We start from the raw sequence: 19,952 nt of genomic DNA on the forward strand, positions 1-19,952 counted from the left end.
GGTTGATTTCATAGAATGCAGTGTGTGCGAGTGGGTTCCCTCTTGATTTATAGGAAAGGGACTGACACCCTGCTTCCTGATTGGTCCAACATGCAGCCCCCCTGATCGGTCCGTTCCGGCGCCTGGTCTGCACTTCGGTTTTCCAAAACGGGCCGACCATTTTTTATTTTTCGTTCACTTCTCCATCAGGACAAAACACTTAAGATGTTCTTTCCAGGGTTTGTCTGTGGCTTCCCATTGGCAGAGGGTCACACTGCAGCAATAACAGATAACACAGTCACCTCGTCGTTGATAGAAATAGCCAGCCATGGCCATGTCATAAGGGGTCTGGGTCATCTGTTTAGGCCACGTTTGAAAAGACCTCAGACGTTCTTGAAATGAATCATAGTTAGGATGAGAAGGATGACAGAAGGTGTAAGAAGGAGAAGGTCCCTCCAGAAATGTCACTGAGTCGCTATGTGTCATCCATAAAGAGTGTGTGTTTTCTTGCTTGTTCTCTCGCCTTTTCAGACACCCACTCGGTATCGGGGACATCTCGGGCTGATGGCATGGCATTCATAGACCGTCCACTGAAGGAAGGTCTGGGGGTTTGCCTGCTTTTGTGAAAGTCGGTCGATATAGGAGTCAAAGAGTCCCTCTTGCTGTGCAAAGGTGTCGAAATACCAGACGTTGAAGATCTGAAGCACCTTGTAGCCATACTTCTTCACGGCTTCATGGAGTTCTACGATGGAGTACATGCCCAACCAAGACCTCTCATCGTCCGTGTGCTCGCAGGGTTAGTCTGACCAGGTATCGGCACACATGCGGCACAAAGGACAGAGCAGAAGAGTCGTTTCGGGGGTCGGACACGACATTGGATAAGTCCTTTCAGCTCAAACAACGTGTCCACTGGCGGTTGATGGAGAAGGATTGGTGTCCCGTGGGAAACGCACCGGTCTTGCAAATGTAGGGATAAAGTGAACAGATATCAATATACTTGATGGTTTCACCTTCTTGGGCTTTGTAGCATAATCGAGTGGCTTTGGTGCGTCCTCCATAGAAGGCGTCGCAAGGGTTGAGCGGACCAGGTACGTAGATACAGTGGGGTCCCTGCAAGAAAGTATGCAAAGCGGAGTCCTCCTGTTGCATTTTTTTAAATTGCACTCCCACAGGGTGACGACCCGTTTCACCTCAGGGTGTTGGTTCAAGAGACTCGGTATAATGTGCCCCCATCGACGTGCCCAGGATGGGAGGAGGTTCTCCACGTTCGGTCCTGTGACATTTTTGACACCCATGCCAGAAACACCCCAGGAATTCGTAGATTGAATTCATTTCCTCTTCAAAGGGATCCATGTGAACCGTCCTGATGGCGTTCTGTCGGAAGTCAGCGCATCCACGTCTCAAAATGTCGACATCACTCTGACAGTAGGCTAAGAGTTCTTCTTGCAAGTCAAACAATGCTCCTTCTTGAACTTTCTTGGTATGCCACTGGAGGAAGGCAGTGCGTTCTGCGGGAGACATGCCATCGGGATCGTACATGATGGTTGGTGGATAGGGACCTCTGTAGGTCTGGGTGGCTTCGGTATTGAAAAAGTGTGGAAAATACCCTTTCTTCAGTTCATTCAGTCCAAAGGTCTTTGGAAATGCTTTCAGCGGGTAGGGTATGAATTCAAATTGTCTTCGAAACACAATCGTCCCAGGGTAACCTGTAAAATCTGTTGTCCATTTCGAATCTCTATATATGTTTGTATGTCTGTCTGTCTGTCTGTCTGTCTGTCTGCCTGTGTACACGAGTGTCATCACGTTTGCATGTAGACACGAGTAAAACACCACGTATGTCTATCGATCTCTCTATCCTTATCCATCTCAATATGATAAATAATCATATTAATAAGCGTCTGTTTGAAGACACGTATGACATCACGTTTTGCATGAAGACACGTGTGACACCACGTTTGCATAGAGACACAAAGTACATAACGTTTGCATGGAAACACGTATGGTAGTATGCATGTAGGCATACACGTGTGCTAACACCTCGGCGTGGATGAACAAGTGATAATCATATTGATAAACGTCTGTATGTAGTCACGAGTGACATCACATTTGCATGCAGACACAAAGTACATTACGTAGGCATTCCCACATCACGCCCATGTCTGTCCATGACGGTCCACCTTTAGAATTCAGACGACCGTCTACCTAAAAACATGACTACCCGAAAGAATAGGATCGAAATCTGACCAATCAGAGGCTTGGGTTGTGGACCAATCAGAGGCCGCGTTCAGCCTGTGCTGTCCTCTGATTGGTCGAACCGGGGTTGTGCTTTCTCTCCCATGGTAAAATCCTTTTCCTATGGAAAGGAAACACAAGGGTCGGAAAACCGAGGTGCAGGCCAGGCACCGGAACGGAACAATCAGTTCGCTGTGTGTTGGATCAATCAGGAAGCAGGGTGTCAGTGCCTCTCTCTCCTATAAAACAAGAGCGAACCCACCCCCACCCACCCCCACCCACCCCCACCACACACACACACACACACACACTGCATTCTATGAGATCATCAACGCATCGATAATGGCAACCACCTCAGGAAATTGGGACTTGGAGTTAGTTTCAGTTGCACACCCTTTGCCACTGTGCAAAGAGTGTCAGCGAAACATGGAGACAGAAGCAGTACCAACATTGCCATCGCCATGGCAATGTAGCCTCTGCCATGGCTGCCTGCCTGTGTATGCGCATGGAACGAGGGCACGTGATGGCACATTCCAGTGTGTCTATTGTCATACCGTCCTGAAGGACACTTACGTGAGGCGTTTAAGCCACACAAGTAAGTGTCCTGTCAGGAGACAACAAGCCATCCGTGCCTTTGCACCACTGCGTGTATGTGGGTGAGGGAGTAATCTTCTTCTTCTTCTCCAAAACGGCCCTTTTCAGGGCCACCCATCTCTCCCGAAAGAACGCTTTCATCCATTGCTTTGACTACCCTCAAACCAAAACAAAGAACCCACCTCCCTCCCTTAGTTTATGTGAACGTGTGAATGGTGTGATAGAAAAAGAACGTGAAATGGTTTTCTATCTATGAAAGAATATGAATTCTGTGGCACACTGATGATACAACCCAGGTAACAGTTGAAGGTGAAGTGCTAGTTGCAGGTGTCATTTCCCTCAGAACAGTCACTCACTCTAAATGTTTAAAATGCCAACATCACATCAGGGAGGGAGGTATTTAATACCGCCACCTAGACATGTACTCACGTTATGATTGCCCCGTGAAGGTCTTCAGCAACCCATGCTTGCCGTAAAAAGCGACGATGATTGTCGTAAGAGGCGACTAACCGGATCGGGTGGTCAGGCTGGCTGACTTGGTTGATGCATGTCATCGTATTCCAATTGCGTGGATGTATGCTCATGATGTCAATCACTGAAATTGTCCTGATTATTTACAAACCCCGTCATATAGATGGAATATTGCCTGAGTGCAGCGTAAAATGACAAACAAACAAAACACTATGATAACTGCAGACACCAGTTGGAATCCCGCACAGATGAAGACGTTGTCTTCCATCTCGCCGGTGGAGAAGAAATCGTGATTCATCGCTAAACCACACTCGTCTCCAGTTTATCAAATTCCAAGGCTGTAAAGTATGGCACCAACGCAAGCGTCGCTGTCGATGGATCTGTTGCAAAACAGGGACGATAACTGGTCTTCTTGGTCGGATTCCAGCCTCGCGAAGATGGTTCCTGACAGTCTTGTCCCATACCCTCCTCAAACCAGGAATGCGTCCTGCAGTCTCCGTAGCCGTGGCATTGCGATGACGTAGGTGGAACAGTCGAATGTAGCGATCCTGTACAGGGATGGTAACTCTTGGTCGGCCGGTTCTCGGACGGTCTGCAATGGAATTGATCTGTGTGTATCGGTCCCAAAAGCGGCAAATGGTGCTGTAGTGGACGTTGACAACAGAAGACTGCGTTTCCCCTCTTTGGATACGTCCTATGGCGATGTTCCGATCGGCAGCGCTTAGTCGGCAGCGCTTAGTCTCGGCATTTTCGAATGGCTGCGTTTTGACGCACCGTTTGTCGAATATCAGGCCACCAACATTTTCAAAAACATATATCCAATTTATATACCTTTTTTTGTGTAGTCAGGTTCAATGAACTACATACTACCTGTGCGTTTCTTTTTTTGACGAGTGTACATGCATTAGGTGAGTTGAGGTGAGGTGAAATGGGGTTTAACGTCGCGTCGAAGATTATTGCACTTATATAGCGACGTGCATGCACGTGTGTGGTCGTTCTGACGTGACTCGTAATGGGATGTCCTCAGATCTTTGTTTAGTGGCGGCGAGAACTTAGATCTGATTTGAATGAGATTGATATATATCATGTGTTTCAGTTTGCAGGGTTACTGTTACAGACTTTCCCAGCTGCATTAATGAAGGTTATCACGAACAATAGGGTCTACACATGGTGGCTATAAGATCAGAGTAATTGTGAGAATTTAAAACCTATAGTTCAGTTAATCACATACTGCATTATCACCTCAAGTTGATAATAATGTTAAAATTAAAATGGATTGAAGACTTAAATTTTAATACTCTGGAATAGGAAGTGTTTATTTTTCTTGTTTTCTTTAAATCAATTTAAGGTTTCTCTCTATGCAAATATATGACATTGCTGTTAATACATGGTTTGTATACAAGGAAATAAAAACCAACAACACATCCACATTTGACTTATCAGTGACTAAAATGATATCCAATGAAATGTGTGTGTGGCGAGTGTCATTTCGTGAACAACTGGTATCATCTCTGTTTGAAACTTACTGATAAGTTCATACTATCTCCGCTAGTCATAAAGGGTTGGTTGTTGGTTGGTTTGTTGTTTTACGCCGCACTCAGCAATATTCCAGCTATATGACGGCGGTCTGTAAATAATCAAGTTTGGACCAGACAATCAAGTGATTAATATCATGAGCATCGATCCACGTAATCAGCGAGCCTGACCGACCGATCCCGTTAGTCGCCTTTTACGACAAGCATAGTCGCCCTTTCCGGCAAGCTGGATTGCTGAAGACCTATTCTACCCCGGATCTTGACGGGTCTGACATAAAGGGAAAGTCAAATATTGGAAGTTGACGTCATACTTCTTGTCATACTGTCTTGTCACAATCATATCGTATGTTATCTGAAAGCTATTTAATCTGTTATCATCACATTGAACTTAAAGAATTATTCTAATGTGCATAGCCATACACGAGGGTCCAGCTGAAATCGAATGATGTCTATCATGGCCAGGTGCCTCTAAATGAGGCTGGACCACCTCCGTGGATAGAACGTTGTTTAAGTCTTGCTGTGTCAGCAACATACAGGTCAGCAATGTGTTTCGCTGATCTGGAACGTCTTACAACTCATTCATCACTCACACCCGTATTAAACAGACGTGATCAAACAACATTTTTCATATCAGAGGATTTATGTTATCATGTCAGAAAGATGTGTTTGTGTTGGACTGTGTGTGCACCATTCTGCACTTTGGTCCTCAATTACAAAGTGCGCCAATTGTGGCATGTAAAGTGTGATACAATGTCTCGCGCGTCATGTCAAGTACTTGATAATACGGATAACGACCATTGGGTTCAACGAACAGTGTTTACATCATCAACGAACAGGGTTGACAGTTTGAAACCATGTCAAATAGCCTGGACATATTCTTGTATAAGGATTAAACGAGATACGTTGGCCTCAGTTACCACTGTTAGTATACAATGTAATGTCCTTTATTGTTTAACGTCGCACTCGGTATTCACGTCATGTCCGCTCACGTGTGCGTCACAGCAGAAAAAGTATACTAGTGATTTTGATGCACAGACAATACATATTAATATCATAACTGAATTCACTGTTCATGTAATTTATTATCTATCAATAAATTGTGTAAACATATAAATCTGTCTTGGTCACCCTCTCCCTCATTGGTCTGTTTCAGTAAAGCCGTCTCTCTTAGAAACATGCTCTTCACTCCGAAGACCCGGGTTCGATTCCCGACGTGGGTACAATGAGTGAAGTCCATTTGTGGTGTCCCCCGCAATGATTATGCTGGAATATTGCTAAAAGCGGCGTAAAACCTCACTCACTCCTCTTCATTGTCCGTGGTAACATTGAAAACACAATTTTCAAGAAAGTCACCCAAATGTGATGTTTAACATGTGTTATGTTGATATGTACGGGCGATGAGATGTATGGACATTGGTGCCAGTAAAGCAAATGTTAGTGACAGTATGCTGCAGTGTTTCTATTTGTGTGGTAGGCCTAGAATTGCCCTGTGGGTGCTTAAAATGATGCATTCTTGTATATACTATATTTTACGTCGCCAAACTCATCGGTGTCATGATTACATGCCGAATTATTCCCCGACGTCGACAATCACCCTGGTACCTCCCTCTCTGATTCCTCACAATAATCACTAAATCGTTTCCTGTCCCTATTCCTTCATCCCTCCACCGTCACTTCCACCCTCAACCCCCAATCTTGTCTTGCTCATATTCCTTCCATATATCAACACCATGTACAACATCTTTAAGAATGTTAATAAAATACACAAGCTTTTACATATGTACCTGTATTTAAATAATGACGACTCCCTGAATACAGGGTGGTTAAGTTTGGTACCTCCCAGATATGCATACGTATCGGAAGACATTCAACACAAAATACATTGACCTCAAACCATTGTTCTCACGGCGTTACGCATGATTGTTTGTTAGTGATGTTGGCGGACATTGCCATGGGGTATATCCTCCGTTGCTTAAATGTTGTACTGGAAGCTCATTCTGGAATGAGGAAAAAATATTAGAATCAAGTCGGTACGGGGTCTATGATGTCAAGAGTTACTATTCAATTCATATTTCGCTATATTTCCACACAACACGGCGGTACGGGTGGCCCAGGCGTCTAAGGCGCCGCGATTCGCTGTGCAGAGTTGCGTCCCATGGCCACGCCAGAAACCTATGATTGTGGGTTCGAATCCCGGTTCGCCCCGATTATGTTTCTAGGTTTGTCAGCACCATACCCGTGCTCTCGGGTTTCACCGAAGTGGTAAACGTCTGGGACCTGCATCACTTCGGGCTTACCTCCCACATTAAGCTGACACGCCGTGATATTACTGGAATACTTTTAAAAGCGGTGTTAAACCCAGCTCACTCACTCACTCCACACAACACAGGGGCATGCTCAAAGCGCTCCATTATTACCCTGGTCAGTGGATCAGTGTGCACTCGATTTTCATTCTCAGCTCACAAGGGAGTATACAACCCAGCTGCCAGTGTTTAACATGTTACAAATTCAATTAACAAGATAGCGTTTGTGTAAATCATTCGAAATGCATTCAACGTTTCGTCTCAAATCAACGGGTATTTTTACCTCTAAACTTTCGAATCTTCTTCTGCTGTGGCTGTGCTTGGTGTGGGCTCCTTGTTGTCCTGTATGTTGATGATCTCCGTCCGTTGCATGTACCCCATCTTGCCCAGCACAGCGAACCCACTGCATCCAGAATTGACGATCATCATGACATTTTATTTTTTCTGGTATATTATTCTTTTATTCAAAGAAATTCATTCAGTTCAGCTTGGTATTTAAAATATTTAACTTTTGTTCCTTTTTACTACATTTTTGGTATTTTTGTTTTTTTCCAGGTTAAAAAATCCGTGTCAGAATGCTCAGGGTATCTTTTCTGATTTTAAAGTTACTTCCTGTCATTCAATACCGCATGTTCTCCCAAGACAGACATGTTGAAAGGATTCAAAGGAAATCATTGAAGATTTAAAAGGAATCGCAAAGGATTTATTATGGGAGTGGAAAGTCTACAGTATTTTGTACGTTTTTATTTTGTCATTTATTTATTTCAATGTTTATTTTTACTTTTTATTGTTTTGTTTGTTTGTTTACATTTTTACTTATGATTGTTATTGTTTATTTACTTTAGCTTGTACCGGTTTAACTCTGTACAGAATATGGAATAAATTATTTACCACACACAACAGCTATTACCACATACATGGAAACCCTTCACCGGGAACTCGTTCAGAACAACGGAATCAGTCGTTGAAGTTGAACGCTGCTTTTAAAGAATTTGAATGACAGGAATAATAAGGAGTATACTTCACACAAGGTATCAATGTGTGCAATCAAACCCATGCCGATGAGCGAACGCTTTACCCACAGGTCTACCCCATCGCCCCTTGTTTACGGATTTAGAAGGGAGTATTTGTAAATATTTGTCCCTTTGTATATACATGCATGTAAACATTCACGCAAGAGTAGGGATCACGGGTGGCCTAGTCGTCTAAAGCGCCGCGATTCGCTATGCAGAGTAGCGCCCCTTGGGCACGCCAGAAACCTTTGATTGTGAGTTCGTATCCCAGTTCGCCCCGATTATGTTTCTAGGTTTGTCAGCACCATATCCGTAGTGGTAAACGTCTGAGACCCACATCACTTCAGGTTTTCCTCCCACATTAAGCTGACACGCCGTGATATAACTGTAATACTGTTTAAAACGGCGTTAAACCCAACCCAATCACTCACTCACTCACTCACGCAACAGTAACCGTCGAAAAGCGGGGTTCTAGACTATTGGGGTTTCATGATATGTTAATACATATCTTCCATGAAATGATGTACTTATACAGCAGAGGAAATGCTTATACATACATCAGACAGATGGTGGCCGTACACTGAAGTCCCGCAGAAACAAGGTAGGTAACTCCCTTAAAGATGTCCAACGTATACTTGTAGATCTCGCTAAACATGGGCGTCCCAGTTATCGAGGTAATGATGTTGGCAATGGCTAAGCTTGAGAACACAGCACCTGAAAAAGTTTGTTTGTTCGTTATTTAACACCGCAATATTCCAGTTTTATTACGGCGCTATGTAAGTAATCGAGTCTGGACCAGACAATCCAGTCATTGACATCATGAACATTGACACCCAAGCAACTGGGATACGATGACATGCATCAACCAAGTCAGCGAGCCTGAACACCCGATCCCACCTCTTTCAACAAGCATAGTCGCCTTTTACGGCAAGCATAGGTTGCTGAAAAGCATGAAGAAGAACAGCTCGTCAAAACACATTCCTAAAATTTTTGTGAGCGACATCACCAAAACGCAACAAATTGCCTGCACATCATGGAAAACGTGTTTTGTTTCAAGGGAAGCATGCAGAGTAGGGCTATGAAACGTGCCTTGGGCATGCTTCAAGTTGGTGAGTGAGTGAGTTTGGTTTTACGCCGCTTTTAGCAATATTCCAGCAATATCACGGCGGGGGACACCAGAAATGGGCTTCACACATTGTACCCATGTCGGGAATCGAACCCGGGTCTTTGGCGTGACGAGCGAACGCTTTAACCACTAGGCTACCCGACCTCCCCTCAAGTTGGTACGTCAAGTAGAGTCGTTGCACAACGGTTTCGATGCCATCATTCAACAGTCCTCAGGCTACTGAGCAGATACCAGCAGACAAAAACCACCAGAGATCGACCACGTCCGGGTCAACGTCGCGTAACTACACCACGTCAGGATCGCCATATTGTTCGTCGGCATCTTCGTGATCGTACACTTCCGGCTACCAGGACTGCAGCAAACGTACAAGGCCGATGGGGTTTGATCAGCGCTGACACCGTACGTCGACGTCTTCGCTCAGCAGGGCTACGCGCTCGACGCCCATATGTTGGACCCATACTCACTGATCGACATCGAAATGAACGTCTGCGTTGGGCCAAAAGGCATCGTCATTGGAGATTGCGGCAGTGGCATGGTGAGCTGTTCTCTGATGAGTCCCGTTTTCATTTACGGAATGCTGACGGTCGACTGCGAGTGTGGCGTCGACGTGGAGAACGTTACCACAATGACTGCGTTGTACAGACAGATCGATGGTGGGGAGGGAGTGTCATGGTGTGGGGCGGCATCAGTCATAACCATCGAACAGAGCTCCATGTTTGTCGTGGAAGAGTTAATGCCCTTTACTACAGGAATAACATATTGGCAAATCACGTCATCCCATTCTTTCATCAGCACCAGGATATGCACACCTTCCAGCAAGATAATGCAAGAGCGCACACAGCAGGTGTTTCAACACAGTACCTAGCGAACAATAATGTGCCTCTGCTTCCATGGCCAGCCCTGTCACCCAATCTATCGCCAATTGAACATCTATGGGATTACCTGGGTCAACGCCTCTCACGTCGTCCGCAAGTACAGAACCTGAGAGAACTTTAAGATACACTATGTCAAGAGTGGAATGCCCCAGAACACTATTTGCTGACTTATTTGATCAATGAGAAGACGTTGCATGGCCTGTGTTGCTGCCAATGGCGGACATAGCAGATATTGACTTTTCATTTTAACCCTGTGTCTTCCTTACACTGATGACGTAAATGTAATTACTGTGTGGTATTCCTGTTTCCTTTGTCGTCTTTCTTAATAATCCGTCTATGTCTGTTCTAATTAAAATCGGTCATTGCTCAAGTTGTTTTTGTAATATTTCATGATTTATTGCTGGTGCGTTTTCAATGCTGTTCAGTATATATAGCATGTTCTTTGCCAACAGTATTTGAAAACGCATGTTGAGATTGGTCTTCAACTTGCAAAAAAAGAGATACATACCTTGTCGATCAGCCCCGGCCATGCTCGATACCATGGATTTAATTATCGTCGAAACTGACAAATCAAATGCCGATATGAAAGCCACTGAAATAAACAAATATGATATATTGTCAAATAGAATGATAAAGTAAAATGTCCTTGCTGTAATAAATGTTATTTTCAGTGTCAACAATAATGTGTCCATTGCTTTGGAATGAAACAGTGAGTGAGTGAGTTGGGTTTAACGCTGCTTTTAACAATATTCCAGTTATATCGCGGTGTGTCAGCTTAATGTGGGAGAAAAGCCTCAAGTGTTGCAGGTCCCAGACGTTTACCACTTCGGTGAAACCCACGATCACGGATATGGTGTTGACAAACCTAGAAACATAATCGGGGTGAACCGGGATTCGAACCTACAATCATAGGTTTCTGGCGTGGCCAAGGGACGCAACGCTACGCCCTAAACGACTGGGCCACCCGTGTCCCCCTGTGAGGTGTACCCCTTACATACTTCATTACTTTCAGTAGGTTCCTTTTTTCTTCTTGTTTGGGGGGGGGGGGGGGGGGGGGGGGGGGGAGGGTGCGACATTGTGCCAATTCAGTTTAGTTCTGGATGCCGTGGTTTGTATTCTATGGAACTTACACATTATGTCTATGTAGTTAGGTTAACTCTTAGATGGTATAATGTGACTTAACTGTCAAACAAAATAATGTTTGAACAACATTTTTCAACTTTAGACATAAAGACAAGTAATGGCCCTGTTCTCCTAACGGAGTGGCCAATAGTTTGTCATGCTCACCTCCATACATCATGAAGTTGTCATAGGCAAATGCCTTCAAAACAATTCCTCCTGTGTAGGCGATGTTGCTCCAAATGGCGATGAACCGATCGTTGAAGCAGCATTGAAACAGCTTCAAGAGAGGGAGTTTTATTACCTCAGCGAATATGGAGGATGCCGTGCTATAGTACCCCATCATCTCTGGGCTCCAACAGAAAGGGTAGTTCATCTCCCATAGTGTACCAATGTTGCCAGTTTTTCCAGCAATTTCGTGGAGGAAATATGCAACCAATGCCAATGAAAACATTACTCGCAGTTTGACTGTACCTTCGAAAAAGTAAAAGCTAAACACGTTCCGCACAGCTTTAAGGGGAGTAAGAATGTTTTTCTCCTCTATTTTCTTCTTCCGTAGTTTGGATGCGGCGGCTACCTTTCTCTTCCCCGGGAGGATGAATACAACAGCCAGTATGTTGAGCAGTAGGATGGCTGCTGCAGTGAGGGAAGGAAGGACGAACCCTTGAAGTTGTATGTAGTAGCCCACGCCGGTGGACATGGCGGCCCCCGTCAGTGACTCGGTAATGGTTGTAGCAAGAAGAGCAACGGTTCGAGACCCTTCAGGTGGCGTGTTGTCAGCAACGAATGCGCTGCTTGCAATTGCGAAAATCTCGGCTGCGCAAACGCCAGTTAGGACTGCTGTTAGAAAAAATATTCTGATGTCAAGAGACCATTGTATGGTTATTGTCACTAGAATAAAATCTATCAAATATCCTATCAAGGGCAGCAGGAACAGCATCTTTCTTCCAAAATAATCCGAGTAGGCACCGAATAGAATGGTGCTGACTAGGGAAAACGCACAGCCGACCAAGGAAAAGTACATGTTCATCTGAGATGCAAGTTTTTGTGCTTCTTTTTGAAGAGAGTACCCGTTTTTGCTGTTAGAGTCGCTCGCATTACCAGAGGGTTTATAGCACTGAGTGTCGTTCAAGGTACTTGAATTGTGTCCTGACGGTAGTGTGCTGTTACCAAGCACTTCATCCAGTATTCGTCGATAAAGGTATTGTGAATATACGGGAGCATGCATGTGGTTAGCAATGGTCCAGATGATCTGAATAATGTTCAGCAACACCAAATTCATTACCTGTACCTTGGCAGTGACCTTGCCTTTGTTCGCCTCTTTGTCCAGGAAAACCTCATCCTCACTTCCACCGCTCCTTTGTCTATTGAGGATCCTACAGATCTCATCTGGGTCTATCGCAGTCCTTTCATCAAGGCTTGTTTGGGGTCTTCGGCGTTTCCAGCTCTGAGTCCATCCATCATCACTATCATCTGATTCTGCCGAATGTCGGAGCGGTGGTGCCGACTTTGGTCTGACTCTAACATAGACATCCTTGACATCCCTTGCTCCTACACTGGCGATGCTATCGTCCCAGGATATCTGTCTATGCCTGAGTGGATCGCAGTCTTCTGTGGACTCGGAGAATTGGATTTTACCGCCAGGAGTCCTTTCTAGATCTCTTCCCAGTAGGGGTGTCCTCTCGCCCATCTTTGCTGCTGATGATGTGGGTATGTGTTACATCTACTACAGATGTGTTGTTCTATTTATGTCAGGTATCATATAGCTGATATGATATGTCATATACGTCACCTGTCTAATGATCTCTCCGTGTGTGTAGCTGACCCTGTTATCTCTTGTTGACCATGGTTAAAGACTTCCAGCCGAAGAACATTTGCATCATGGTAAACGTGAAATATTAAATCACATATTTTGTGCCAGCTTTTACACGACTCATGATTTCATGATAATTGCAACTTTGATTTTGAAGGAAGTGTAAGCTTTGTCCTGAAACAATACCTTGCCGGTCATGCGATAGGTCAGACCAATGGTAATCTGAAGTTGGTTATATGACATCTCGAGCAAAGCAAACTAATGAGTTTCCTCATGATAAGACAGGTGTTGTGACACATAACCCACTAACTGACTTTGCTCCTTCCTGATTTACTCGGGATTTAATAGGTCATGTGAGTGAGTGTTGACAAGTTGTGGGCCACAGATAAGTTCGTGTGCCGGCAGCCAAAGGTTTTTAATCAGGTGAATCGAGCTACAACTATGTGACAACAAGCGATGGCGCCTCAACGACCCGCTGATAGTACTTGGCAGTACTCTTCTCAAATAAAATAGAAACGTTTTATACGAATAGTACTCAAAGAAAACGAATACGTGAAATATGTACATGTATATAGTATTTCCATCGCAAAAGCATATCCGAGTGTCATAATATCATATCATAAACAAATAATTCAATGACAGTATTGATAACATCACACTGTGTCGATCTATATTTTGGCTCATGTTCACAGTCAAATGTTAAGAGTTAAGCAATATCCCAGCTACATTGACGATGGCCTGTAAATACTGATCCAGGTAAACCAGTGACTGAAAGTACGAGCAACGATTCTGATCAGCCCATCCTGACTATCCTATCACTTCCTTATATGGTCCTCAAGACAATAACAGCACACTGCGACCCGGGATTCCCCACACATCCCATGGATCCGAAACGCCGCAAATCCCTGAATTGTTTCTCAGCTGCCAGAGGGGCGATGAGGTTTCATCTTCATCACAGGCGTCTCCGCCCTGATGGATTATTGCTATAGGAGACGTTAAACTACTTATTGAAACCCGCTGATCTTGGGTTCGAATCCCAGGTTGTGCCATCACCATATCCAAGCTCGCTGAGATGAACAGTGGTTTGTTTGTTTGTTGTTTTACGCCGCACTCAGTACTATTGCGGTATGTAAATAATCGAGTCTGGAACACACAATCCAGAGATTGCCATCATTGCAATTGGGATGCGATGACATGCATCAACCAAATCAGCAAGCCTGACCACCCGATCTCGTTAGTCGCCTCTTACGACAATCATGGTCACCTTTTACAGTCTATGACATATGTTAAGCTAACACGCCACAACAGGAACCATTCCCCAGTTTGGCAGCAGAGTTGTGATGAAGTCATATAACTTCTGGAACAAGGAATAAATATAAATATCCAACTATATATATATAAGGAAGTCTGTGAGTCTGTGAGGTTTGATGAGTGATAAGATGAATTCATGCATGGCTTGTCATCAGGTGTACGATAGAGATCCGAGGGCAACCTCATCACACGCCATCACACCTGGTCGTCGTCCTCCGTTGGGGTCGTGCTCTTCGGCTCCGTCTGGTTGTCATTGATACTGATGTGTTCCACCTTAGTGTGGTATCCCATCCGACTCAGAACGGCATATATTCTGCAAAAAAGATGAGTCAATAAGTATGATTTTAAGGCCACTGTTAGCAATAAACTATCACATTCACGGCGAAAGAGCCCGATTCGCATTCGACTGAGGCAGGCATGGGAACCAGAGTAGGGAGCAAAGGCTTCAACTACTTTGCCAATAATGTTGATGGAGATGGCATGACATGTCCATCCTGACTCCAACTGATAGGGTACCATACCGAATAATATTCTTCAGAATCATACCCTTGTTCATGGGTTTCACCAAGGGTGTACCTCTTAGATCTGCATCACTTTGCGATTTCCTCCCACATTGTGCTGACACGTCAGGGTATAACTTACTGAAATGTTGCTGGTCAAACCTCTCTGACGGAAACGAAATTCCACTTGAAAATAATATAGTCGGTGCTTGTTCAAGTCCACAATACTTACACAATCATGATGGTGGCAACAGCTTGAAATCCTGCCACGACCAGATAGGACACACCCTTGAATATGTTTAAAGTGTACTGGTAGATTTCACTGAAGACAGGCGTCCCTACCAGACTGCAGATAATGTCAATAATGGATAGACTTCCAAATAAAGCACCTGTTGGAAGACAATGACGTCATTTAGGCATTATTTATACACAGAAGGCTTGGGAAGAGGGGATATATGTCCAATCGTATTAAATAATTTATGATGCGGTCCAAAAACTAGCTTGAATATTTTACAAGTGTTCAATGCAAAGTTTATTGTCAAGTATGGTTATACAGGTTGTCATAAGGAAACAAATGTCATTACATTCCTAAGCGTAACATCACGTGGGAAAACTCATCAGCGTTATTCTAAGATGTGATGAAACAATTTACGTGTAACCCAGACAAGTGATCAACCAATCGAAATGATCAACCAATCTAGCGTTACCCGGGCATGTGATCAACCAATCTAGCGCCACACTGACGTGTGATCTAAATACCTAGTTTGCCCTGGCGTGTGATAAAAATATCCAAGTGTTACCTTGACGGTCAGGACCGGCCATTGCTGACATGATAGACTGGATTGCGGAGATTAGAGCTACATCAAAGGATCCGACGGCTGCAACTGAAAAGTAACTAACATTTAATAAACATCCTATTATATGAGATTACTGTCAAATGTGCACATATAGTTTTGCAATAGAAACTATACAATACACATCAGTCGGAGAACTCACTCGAAGTACTTGCAAAAGTTATTCGTCAGTTCCAATTCAGAAAATACCCAAATGTTTTGAAAAAAATGTTAGTCCCTATTCCCTATTTTGATTTGTACTGTATGTTCCCGTGTTTCTTTTAGGTGAACAGTTGACGTGCCTTTGCATGTGTTTGTGCCAGGTGCCATCGGGGCAGGATACGCTCACCTTTTCGCGAACACCTGGTATCATTACTATCTGATAGTGATTCATAAACACATGCTCATGATATAGTCGGAATCGTTCAATCGACTCTGCTTTATACAGAAATAATTATTATTGGATATGGAAGGGGTTTTGTCGCTTTATTTCACTTTGGATCACATGCTCCAGTTTGGTCCTCAATCTATGAAAGTGCCAATGAACTCACTAATTTATACCTCGAAGAATGTACACACAATTGCATTAAGTACGTGTAAATTCATGTGTACTCTGACAGCCACACAACAACAACCTGTATCGCGGAATTAAATAGTTCCTCAAAAGGAGAGGTGACATGAGCGTATGTATGCCCAATTTACTACATTATAACATCTTTTGTAGTTGACTGACAACAAATGGATTTCTTTGTTCTTCACCATTATGAGTCGCAGCGAGGGTATTCGTGGACGAGCATGCATTCAGACTTTCTTTCCTAATAAAAAAATAACTCGCACAAGTACACGTAACAATCACGTTCCAAAACACGGTCAATAAAAACCTTAAATATCAGATTGTACATCTGATTTTTAAAAACCATAAACATCGGTTGATCAAATTACAATTCACTTCCCAAGCTAAACCGAGTCTGTTCGAATGTTCGGGAATCTATAAGGAGTCTGGAAAGCTAGATAAATCTAAGAAATGTGCTGCTTACCCCCGTACATCAAGAAGTTGTTGGTAGCAAATGCCTTCAGAATATTGGCTCCAACTACGGCGAGGTTGCTCCAGATGGCGATGAGCACGTCGTTGAAGCAGCACTGATACAGCTTCAGAAGAGGGATTTTTATCAGTTCAGAAAAGATGGAGGCTCCGGTCCCATAGTAACCCATCATCTCCGGACTCCAACATAAAGGCCAGGTCATCTCCCATAACGTACCGATGCTACCAGTTTTCGATGCAATTTTGTGAAAAGCCATTGCCAACAAAAGAATTGAGAACATTATTCTAGTTTTCACAGTACCTTCGGTAAAGTAAAAACCGAAAACATTTTTTATGGCTCCTAACGGAGTAAGTAACTTCCTCTCCTTCTTCTTCTGTTTCCTCAACACTGAAGACGATGGCGTCTTTTTACTTTCTGGCAGGATGACCACAACAGCCAACACTGCTAGCAGGAGAATTGCGATCGAAGTCACACATGGTAGGAAATAGCCTTCAAGTTGTATGTAGTACCCAACACCAGTAGCCAAGGCTGCATTGGTCAAAGTCTGTGTTATTCCCATCACAACTAAGCCAGTGGTCCGCGAACCCTCAGGGGACGTATTGTCAGCGATGTAAGCAAAGCATGCAATAGTGAATAGTTCAGTACTACAAATTGAGCCTATTACAGAGCCTATGAATAAAATGTAAAAGCTTAATGACCAATGAATGACGGCGGTTGTCAGGACAAAATTGAGTAGCGTGCCAATCATTGGAATTAAAAACAACACTTTTCGACCAAAGTAATCCGAATAGGCACTAAAGATGACCGTACTCACAAGACTAATAGGACATCCTGTGACTGTAAATCTTATGCTCCATGTCGTCTGGAGCTGTTCGGCCTTTTCTTGTAAGGAGTTTGTCCCGTTTGAATCTGAAGCGTTGAGTGATGGGTTTTCACAGTAGGATGCGTCGTAGCTCGAATTATTGCCGTCAGAAGAACGCGACGTATTCCCAAACACTTCTTCTTCCAACCTATGGAAGAAATACTGACTCCACGCCGGGCCGTGGATATGGATGGCTATAGACCAGATGATAAGGATGATGTTCATAAGAATGAGGTTTACAACCTGAGTCTTGGGAGAATCCTCCTTCCTGTTGGTGTCTTTGTTGAGGAACTCCTCATCCTCATTGTTCCTACTCTTCTGCCTGTTGAGGGCCCAGCCTACCCAATCATCGTCATCCATCTCCTCCTGGTCGCCTAGACTTGTCTTAGGTCTATGTCTCTGTGCAGACGTTGTGTCTTCATCGTCGTTCACAATGAGGGTTCGTCTCAAAGGTGGAGCAGACTTTGGTCTTGCGTTCACCCTCACTTCAACATCAGCAATGATATGTCCTTTGAATTCAGCATCAGTGGACGCCCTGGTCAAAAGGGGATCACCCTCCCCATCCTGTAGGAAACCCCTTACATCAGGCCTATTTGCAGACCCACCAAGAAGTGGCGTTCTTTCATCCATTGTTATGAAAGAAACAGTTCAAGTCAAAGAACGAAAATGTGTGCTGCTCTCATGCCAGAATCATTATTGCTAATAGAACTATTGCAACGTATCTTGTGCAGCTAGCCCCTGGACAGTCCTCATGAGTCATGCATCCTAAATGCCAGCATTATCTTACGCTCACTCTAATCAGTTTCATCACTGTAACATGTGAGGTAACCAAAGGTTAAAAAAAGGGTTTCTATGTCACCAACGTCACATGTTAGATCATCTGAGTCGAAGATAATGTTAGCATACGTAAATTGTTCTTACATATGATACATAATATTAGTTTTGTCAATGTTGGCTTCATAAATTCGTCTGTAATGATGAATGAGTCATTGTTGAGCCGTGTCACGACAGTCTCTAAATACTCCAGTCTGGACCAACTTAATTAATACTCTACAGTTGATGTAACATAAGTTGTATTTAGGGTTTACACTTTTTAATAAAGTGCAAACTCTGGCACATTTTGGGGGTTTGAGTCACATCCGGGATTCGAACATACATTCTCAGAATAAAAAGGCACCTAATCGACAGCACTTAAAGTCACCGACCCAACACTTTCAGCCACCGAACCTTCCACTGAATTGAAACCCACCACTGTCGTCCAGATAGCGTACTTGTCTTCCCTTCTGAGAAGTGTAACTTGGCTAGGATCCCATGAGTAGGTTGGGTCGCTGCCATTGTGTCTTAGCAATAAGGTGCCTCACTCTGAGAGTGTGGGTTCGAATCCTGGATGGGACTCAATCCGAAGAAGTACTCGAATTTTTATTTTACGAAGAAGGTGTAATCTAAATATAACATATGTTACATCTGACCACTTTCTTATGCTAATGGTTGCCATATATATACAGTATACTCAACAACAAAAGTTTCTGTGACACCAATATTTTAGTGTATTTTACAAACAAGTAAAGTTTGGTTTTCAGTAGTGTAGTACATGTAGAGAATCAAGTCACAAAAACGCAACTGCTACAGAAAAGCATGCATTCCATGCAAAAGTTGACTTTTATGCAAGACCCATACATTTCACTACCCAAGAATGGGTATAAAAACATGTGCGTTAATGGGATTCCATATGCATTGTTTAGCATCGTGCTGAAAACCAAACCACTCAGAAAAACAACAAAATTACGCAAATATTCAACATTACAAAATGCCATGCCTGTCCAAAAATGAGTGTCTGCGAGCCATTGGTATGCTTGAAGCAGGATCAAGTCAACGTGATGTTGCAAGACAATTTAACGTCCACAGAAACACCATTTGGTGTTAATGGCAACGTTGGCAACAGACGAATGCAGTCAGAGACCATCCTCGGAGTTGCAGGCCACGCGTAACCAATAATCGACAAGACAACTGGATTCGAACAACACTGCTACGAAATGGATTCCAGCCAGCAGCAGTGACTGCAAGAAGCATCCCTGGCCTTCGACGAATATCTTCACAAACCGTACGTCGTCGCCTCAGATGTGCAGGGATTGTCGCCAGAAGACCCGCCAGACGTCCCATTTTGACAGGAAACCACCGCCAAGCACGTCTACAGTGGTGCAGACAGCGTCTACGCTGGACGGCCATGCAGTGGGGCCATGTCAGTTCTATTCACTGACGAGTCTCGTTTTCACCTCAGCCACAGCGATGGACGGATTCGAGTGTACCGACGTCGAGGTGAACGTTACGTCAATCATTGTGTCA

The 19,952-nt window shown here is 43.9% G+C and overlaps 2 protein-coding genes across 2 annotated transcripts; both read right to left on the reverse strand.

Annotated features, from left to right (window-relative positions):
- Positions 1–6,072: 6,072 nt before the first annotated feature.
- On the reverse strand, positions 6,073–13,136 carry LOC124131812 (solute carrier family 46 member 3-like). Its single transcript, XM_046495294.2, has 5 exons — positions 11,416–13,136; positions 10,637–10,720; positions 8,685–8,841; positions 7,398–7,517; positions 6,073–6,808 (listed from the first exon to the last, which is right to left on the reverse strand). The coding sequence occupies exons 1-4, from the start codon at positions 12,935–12,937 to the stop codon at positions 7,400–7,402; spliced, it is 1,881 nt and encodes a 626-aa protein (XP_046351250.2). The 5' UTR covers positions 12,938–13,136; the 3' UTR covers positions 6,073–6,808; positions 7,398–7,399.
- Positions 13,137–13,293: 157 nt separating this feature from the next.
- LOC124131819 (solute carrier family 46 member 3-like) lies at positions 13,294–18,376 on the reverse strand. Its single transcript, XM_046495304.2, has 4 exons — positions 16,742–18,376; positions 15,672–15,755; positions 15,104–15,260; positions 13,294–14,684 (listed from the first exon to the last, which is right to left on the reverse strand). The coding sequence occupies exons 1-4, from the start codon at positions 18,237–18,239 to the stop codon at positions 14,567–14,569; spliced, it is 1,857 nt and encodes a 618-aa protein (XP_046351260.2). The 5' UTR covers positions 18,240–18,376; the 3' UTR covers positions 13,294–14,566.
- Positions 18,377–19,952: the final 1,576 nt, after the last annotated feature.

The sequence above is a fragment of the Haliotis rufescens genome, unplaced genomic scaffold, assembly GCF_023055435.1.
Source record: "Haliotis rufescens isolate VD_foot unplaced genomic scaffold, xgHalRufe1.0.p SCAF_3, whole genome shotgun sequence".
Classification (NCBI taxonomy): domain Eukaryota; kingdom Metazoa; phylum Mollusca; class Gastropoda; order Lepetellida; family Haliotidae; genus Haliotis; species Haliotis rufescens.

What these genes read in the sequence shown, in the direction of transcription:
- LOC124131819 (XM_046495304.2), bottom strand. Translation starts at nt 18,239, where the DNA reads ATGGATGAAAGAACGCCACTTCTTGGTGGGTCTGCAAATAGGCCTGAT. An exon ending in CAACTTCTTGATGTACGGGG is followed by an intron (nt 15,756 to 16,741) that starts GTAAGCAGCACA and finishes GTTACTTTTCAG; the next exon opens with TTGCAGCCGTCGGATCCTTT. An exon ending in GTTGCCACCATCATGATTGT is followed by an intron (nt 14,685 to 15,103) that starts GTAAGTATTGTG and finishes TCTTTTTTGCAG; the next exon opens with AATATATGCCGTTCTGAGTC.
- LOC124131812 (XM_046495294.2), bottom strand. Translation starts at nt 12,937, where the DNA reads ATGGGCGAGAGGACACCCCTACTGGGAAGAGATCTAGAAAGGACTCCT. An exon ending in CAACTTCATGATGTATGGAG is followed by an intron (nt 10,721 to 11,415) that starts GTGAGCATGACA and finishes TGTTTATTTCAG; the next exon opens with TGGCTTTCATATCGGCATTT. An exon ending in GGCCGGGGCTGATCGACAAG is followed by an intron (nt 8,842 to 10,636) that starts GTATGTATCTCT and finishes AAACTTTTTCAG; the next exon opens with GTGCTGTGTTCTCAAGCTTA.